Genomic DNA, 7,500 nt, shown 5'->3' with positions numbered 1-7,500 from the left:
ATGGGGATTGAAAGCTGGCACCCTGTGATGCGTTTGGAGAGGTGGGAGTGAGGGAGTGAGAGGGGTGGAGTGGGTGAGGGAGTGAGAGTGAGGCTCCTGTGGGCGTTGAGGGGGAGTCCCGGAGCCTGTGGGGAGTCTGCGTAGACGACGGAGGCGAAGAAGGAGAGGGATGTGTCGCCCTATACCCACCATGGCGAGCATGTTAGACGCCGGCGGGGAGACCTTTGCCCGGAAGAAGTTGTGGTACTGGACCAGACGCTTCTGGACACGCTGCTTCGCCGGTTCCAGCGTCTTGAGTCGGAGCTTGCTCCCGAAGATCCGCGGCCCTGCAACATCACAGACTCTTTGAGAACCTCGAGAGTTGGTTGACACTCGCGCCTTACCCTTTTCACTCCATTTCCCCCTCTTCATGAATTCTCAGTAATCGTGTGGACCTTCTCAAATTCCACCCGCCAAAGAAGGGAGAAGATAGAAAGAAATAATAATTGATAATGAAATGTCGGTGAACAGAAACCCTTTTGCTTTATTACAAAGTTGGCAATCATAATTAGCTTGTATTTGGTATGCGTAACTTACATCACTAGACTACATTATATAGAAATGTATAATTTGAAACAACACGCAATGGCTCCCCTAAATTCTTGTCATGGTTCCCTTGGGGAGGGGAGGGGGGGGGGGCTGTGGCTCTCAAGATGAGAATCAGTGCGCTAGAACAATGACTGGAAGACCCCAAAACCTGGCATCGTTGACTGCAGCGTTTCTCAACCTTTTCACCCTTGCGTAACCTTTAACATAAATTGCATGTCTCAAGGAACCCCTGCGCAAAAAACAAAACAAAACACATATACTACATCTTTCTCATTTTATTTTCATCGTAATAATAGGTTAGATAGGATAATGTCTATATTACATTATTACAATAACCAAGAATATGTCGTGCGTGTTTGATTATATTATGTATATTAAATTTAAAAAATCAAAAGTGCATTAGCTTATCTCATTTGTTCTCGCGGAACCCTTAGGGACCTTTTGCGGAACCTTAGGGTTCCGGGGAACCTTGGCTGAGAAACGCTGCCGTAGAGTGACAGGCATCGTACAATAGCACTGCAACATCGGAGACCCCATTCGAGAACTCCGAACGTTAGCACTGCAAAATTGAAGACGCTGTGGGCCTATTAGCACTGAATACCCAGACACCTAGACTTGCTGCGTGTTTTGGAGACCTTGACAGAAGAGAAATACGGGACTGGAATCGTTGGCCCAAGAGATGGTAAATAGATACGCTTCGGCCATTTGTGGTCTCCAGCAGGGGCGAGCTGGGGAAAGAAGTTTGTGGAAATTTTTGAAAAAAGGTCCGTTGGGAGGTCGATTTATCTTTACATCTTTAATGACACAAGGGGAATTGCAGTTTCCCGTCTTCGTGCACATGATCGTATGTCTTTGTCAAGCTCGGCCTGGTTTGTTGTCTTAATGGGTTCCACAGGTGAGTACGTAATTGAAGGGAGAAAGGGAACAACGTCACACCTTCACATGTGAAAGCAACATGCATAGATGATAAATACAACAATTATATAAATAACAGTATTCGCGCGTGCATGTGTGTCTGCGCTCGTGTGTGTTTATGGAGACAGAGAATGAGATAGCCCGCATTTGTTTGTGACGGGTATTTTACATGTTCATGGTTGGCTGGAGTGCAGGGTCAATAACCTTGTGGATACAAACAGTGTGCCAGTTTCCTTAATTCGACGCTGCGTGATGATCACACTTCCCCGTGTGCATGTTGCTCTCACATGCGCATAGTGGTGCGTGTTTGTGTCATTGAGTATCATTACAGATGAAGAAGATGAACATTATTTTCAAGACGCGCCAACTTCGGTGTGATCTCTCGTCGAGTTTTGTGTTGCGGTGTAGCAATGTAGTGATTATTATTATCATTCTTTTTCTATTTCTAGGGTATTGTAACGGTGACACTATGGGACCATGAAGTTCCTTGTGTTTTTCTAGGATCCTGAGTGTATGTTCACCTCACGTTGATGACTAGATAGAGTATATCTACATATCACCTTTCTTGTACCCTGCTTTCTCATGATACAGCGTGAGGTCTTCTTTACCTCCAGTAGTACAATTTTTGTTTTGTTTTTTATTTTGCTTGTGATGCATTTGCCTCAGATTCCACTGACTGGAGACCCGCAGCCCCACAGTAGCCGGCAACAGTCCTGGCACCTCCTAAAGATCTCTGGGAAGAAACTTCGGACTGATTGTTTTGTGTTAGTGTGGAGAAGGCAAATAAACGAAGTTCTTAAGAAGGAGACCTCGGGTCTTGTCAGGAGGTTGATATCCACTTCAAGAAGAAGGTGAGGATATTGGTAAGTTTTGAAGAAGGGAAGCTGGCTTTGGGTTCCCTCTAACTGCCATCTTGGAAGACCAACCTTACCTTACTGGGGTACCGTATCGACTTGGACGTTGGCCACATTGGAGATCCATTCCTGTCTGCACATGGCTCTTCTTAACAAGATGGCATTTGTTATTTTTTCTCCTACAGACGTCCTTAATCTGTCTACATATTTGTTTCAAGACAAACACAAGAAGTAATCTATCGTTGGTTCTGGAAGTTATTATGTGATATAGGCTATACAATGGCGCGGATACAAGGGAGGGCCCAGGTCCCCCTCCCCCCCAACGCCCCGAGTATGGTACACGTTCATAATCAGTACTTGTGTGTCGTTTTCGTCAAACATTTTATTCATTTGTGAAGGAGGCAGCCGCGTAGGTTTTTCTGTTTGTATCTGCTTGTAGAATTTGAAGGTGTCAACTTTTCATTTGGAGTCATTGTCTTGGGGTTAAAATATCGGCGTGTTTCATGTATCGGTTATCGGTTGCCTCCCCCCCACCTCCAAATAACATTCCTGGATCCGCACCTGGCTATACGTGGGTAAAAGTTCCTTCAAGTCTCTTCAAGCAGGTCCAGTGATAGGAATTGCAGGGCCCAGTTAGAACATTGATATGGGGTATTTTACAAAAGTTCGAAATTTATGTTTTATTTTTTGTGTGGTATGCCAGTCTTGGCCAAAATGAATTAACTGATTCATATACTAAACATTGAAAGACAATATGATTATCATATATGTATTCATTATTTATTGATTTATTTGTTTATTTATTTATTCATTTATTTATTCATTCATTTATTTATCTATTTATTTATTTATCTATTTATTTATTTATTCATTTATTTACTATTTCTATATTCATCATAAGTTAAATCCTGCACTCAAACACTTCTGCCCAATTTGAACTCATCGATCAGACATAAAAACAGCCCGAACTCGAAGAAAATGGATCGGTGTTGCCTACAGGGAATCTTATCGAGTTGCCTATTAAACGAAATAATTAAAGAAAACACAAACATTAAGGAGAGACTATTATATTGGCCTTTTTCATCAAAGGACGACCAGCTAAAGAATGTCGTCATTTGATTTTAATTCCCTGCGAGGGGGGGGTTGCCTTCTCCATTGAAAGATGCCCGTGAATAATTCCCAAAGGTTAACGCTATCTACTATGTGCCCTGGCTCTCATAACACACAAGGCACAGGGGACGTCTGTGGCTATAGCATATTGTTCTGGCTCGTAAAACTGATGGATCACGCTAAGAGGCGCTCAGCTATGACCGAGTGTGTCCCCTTTGCCCTGTGTGTTGGGTCCTCCAGAGCAAGTGGAAGTCATTGAATCGTTCAACAGGACTGCAACGTTTTTTTCCAGGATTGATCAGGAAGGGAGGGTACCTGAGGCAACGATTCCTCCACAAAATTTTCAGTGTTCGTGACCGCCTCTTCCTGCGTGCAATATTCGCCACCCACAATGACTTCCAATGCGGATCCTGTGGGTGATAGATTCCGCGCTTCCACCAGGAGGCAGATGGATGACCTCGCACCTTGGATGAGGTAGTTCCACCGTGCTGTTATGGTCGTCCCTGGGCATCAATCTGGTCTTGTTGATGGTGACGATCTTGGCCTGTGTGATTATGGACGCCAAGGGCAGTGTGATCTTGCTGAACCTCGTCGCTGACTTGGTAGTAGCATCCGCAATAGTGTTTCCTGGAAATCCAGTATGTCTGGAGATCCAGTAAAACATTCCAGACCCTCTCTTGCTGGTGCTAGAAGTTCAGCGGCGAGTACTGGAATGACGTCGTTAAGTAGACGTTATCCATTGTTTGTATCCCCAGCCAGATGACGTCATTGACACTCCTTGAGTCTGCGTGGATGACGACTGCCCACTGACCAGGAGAAAGTTTTTTAATTCGCCGGGGGAGACCACAGAAAATGCGATTCCCAGTCTCCTTGTTCCGTTCCATTGAGTCCCCTCCTGTAACATATATGGGAACACTGTTGTGGTATTCTTATCCCCAGCTACAGGAATGACGTCAGAGGTTGCACGAGGTCTTTCGTGGGTCGACTCCTCTCCACTTGATTCAGAGATGAACCTCTAAGTTGAATCTTTAAACGATTTGCCTATACATAGTACATGTCCGACATATACTTATGTCCTACTGTGAAACCCGCTTGTGGTAATTTGGCAAACACGACCAGGTAAGTTAGAGACTAGCCTTCATCTAGCAGCGTGTAAGGCTGTCATTACACCGAAACGTGTCTGAATTCTTGTGTGGTTTTAATCAGTCGTAATACGTCGTAATACGTCAGTTTTTGTCTTTCAAGGCGTTACAAGGTTTTGAGTGATTTTATATTGATGTTGTTACCAAAAGTCCCTGCTGGAACAAAAGCGTCTGTGGAAAGTGTGCAATAAATTATGCTGAGTTGGAATCCAATTATTTTGAAAACAACGATTCAGAACCCTTTATTTGTCTTTACTTTCCCCAATTCATTCTCACATTTGAGATCTAAATTTGACGAAAAGGAAAAAAAAAAATACAATTCTGGTGAAAGCTTGCTAACTTCATTGGTAATACTTATGACAATTACCGACAGATTTTATAGATACGTCAGTAATCTAGAAACGTAAGTTAACTAGGCTGCAGAGGCTTACCTCGATTCGTAGGAAAAAAAAATACTAAGGTACAACTCAAGATCTAAGAATATAAGGTCTAACCACTTCCGACCGAATTTCGAGGGAGTTGGCGCAGCGGGCCCGTGAACGTCACCTGGCTGTTCAAAGTGGGGTTAGCGGGTCCTATAGCTGTCAATTGAAGCTGGTCCGTCGTTAGAGAATGTGGTTGTTTTTGCTAGCACCGCTCCACGCAATTAGTTATATTCTGACAAATATTATATAAAATATATATATAAATATATATAAAATATTATAGTTCCTGTCTATATATATGAATATATAATATATATGATATATAATATATATATATATATAATATATAAAATATTATAGTTCCTGTCTTCCTTGGCGTTTCACAGTTTTCTTCAGTGTATCACAAAGAGAAAATTGACTCAGCCTAATGACGTCAGAAGCTGCGCAGAAGAATTCAACGGTCTGACCTGTATATTTAGACCTTGGTACAACTTACTCAAGAATATTCAAAGTCGATTCATAATGTCTGGGCCCTGAAGCGACGTGTTGATTTAAGAATTCCTCCGTCTATTCAAACGACAACTTACACCGATCCATTTTTCCAAGATCAACTCTAATCACCCTGTTGCTACGACAACAGGATTTATAGATTTTTTTTATGCTAAAGCTAAATTGCTCTTGTTGAGATGAGGGAAAAAAAAAGCTCCCTCAGACCTATATTTTATCATCTTGATTTTTAAATTGTCGACAATTCTCCCAACGTATATTTATTTCGCTTTACACCGATCATCTATTTTCTTTAAATAACATAACTGCGTTCTTATATACAATCATTTCGCTTCGCATTCATGATAGGTAAGATTTTGATAACGATTTTACGTGACAAGAAAAACAGTTTCGATTGCATCTTGTCCGAACGCGTCAGATCAATTTCGGTTGTGGTTGTGTTACGTCACAAAATGCCTACAATGCTGAAAGAATGCACTTTGAGGTGACAACAAGATATAAAGGATTTACACCACATCGCGTTTATGCTCTGCAACAACAAGAAAATTGCAGATTATCTCCACGAGAGCAATTTCTAATCGGTGGGGGGGAGGGGGGTACTCTTCTTATTTCAACAACTCCCTACGGATCAGAGGCACCTATATGTCTTTTATCATGGGATATAATTCCCACGCTCCTTAGCGTTGGGGTCATGACAAGAATTTAGGGGGGGGGTGCATGGTCTGCTGTTACAAATTATACATTTCCATATAATGTGAGGGATTCGCATATACTAGAAAAAACTTCCATCACTGTCTTGGCAGAAGAAATATGAGATAATTATGAGAGTCAACTCTCATCAACATTATATTTATTTATTTTTTCTTACCTTTTACCTTTTTGGCGGGGAGGAATTTGGGAAAAAATGAAGGGGAGTGAAAAAGATCGAAAAACATTGAGTCGTCCTTTTTCCCTTGTGAGATGTCGTCGACTTGAACTAAATCTACGCCTTCAACGCTTTTACATTTGGTCACCCTCCCCACCTCCCCACCCATCAACGGCGGCATGAAATTGGTCACTGGGATAGAAGCCCTAGTAAATTACAGCTTATAACAATAATAACACTCTCTTCCCCCAATTTTTTCTTATGCTGATTTCGAAATAGATAAGTAATTAAAACTGAATAAGCGAAATAAGTGAATAAAATCTAATAAAGAAAATAAACAAATATAAACATAAATGAATAAATAAATAAATAAAAATAAGTGAATAGATAAATAGATACAAATGAATAGCTAAAGAGATAAACTAATAAATGAATAAATTAGCAAATAAATAGTTAAAAAGACAAATTAATACAAATAAATAGATACATAAATGTATTATTAAATGGATAGAGAAGTAAAAAAAGAGGGTCGCCATGATCAACAGTTTAATCGGGATAGAATAAAATTGCTTGACGGCAGCAAGAAAAATATACATAAATGATTAGCACTGCGGACGGGCTTGACTTCCGATGTATTATTATTATTATTACTATTATTATTATTAGTATTATTACTATTATTATTATTATTACTATTATTAGTAGTAGTACTATTACTATAATTATTATTATCATTATTATTATTATTATTATTATTATTATCATTATTATTATTATTATTATTATTATTATTATTATTATTATTATTATTATTATCATTATTATTATTATTATTATTATTATCATCATCATTATTATCATTATCATTATTATTATTATTATAATTGTTATTATTATCATTATTATTATTATTATTATTATTATTATTATTATTATTATTATTATTATTATTATTATTATTATTATTATTATTATTATTATTATTATTATTATTATTATTATTATCATTAGTATTATTATTATTATTATTATTGTTATTGTTTTGATTATTATTATCATTATTATTAATCATATTAATATCATTATTATTAATA

At 39.1% G+C, this 7,500-nt stretch overlaps 1 protein-coding gene across 3 annotated transcripts in view; it reads right to left on the bottom strand.

The window, feature by feature from the left end:
- Nucleotides 1-7,500, bottom strand: part of LOC143038508 (cysteine-rich secretory protein 2-like) — a 102,616-nt gene that overhangs the window by 11,506 nt on the left and 83,610 nt on the right. For all 3 annotated transcript variants that reach the window (XM_076207769.1, XM_076207768.1, XM_076207770.1), the window contains exon 3: nt 190-326. In XM_076207769.1, coding sequence (XP_076063884.1) covers nt 190-326 — 137 coding nt within the window. The remainder of the gene's footprint in view (nt 1-189; nt 327-7,500) is intronic.

The sequence above is a fragment of the Oratosquilla oratoria genome, chromosome 24, assembly GCF_046742065.1.
Source record: "Oratosquilla oratoria isolate Oo_2021 chromosome 24, ASM4674206v1, whole genome shotgun sequence".
Classification (NCBI taxonomy): domain Eukaryota; kingdom Metazoa; phylum Arthropoda; class Malacostraca; order Stomatopoda; family Squillidae; genus Oratosquilla; species Oratosquilla oratoria.
The sequence above is the reverse complement of the archived record's forward strand: the minus strand, read 5'-3'. Positions and strand labels throughout refer to the sequence as shown.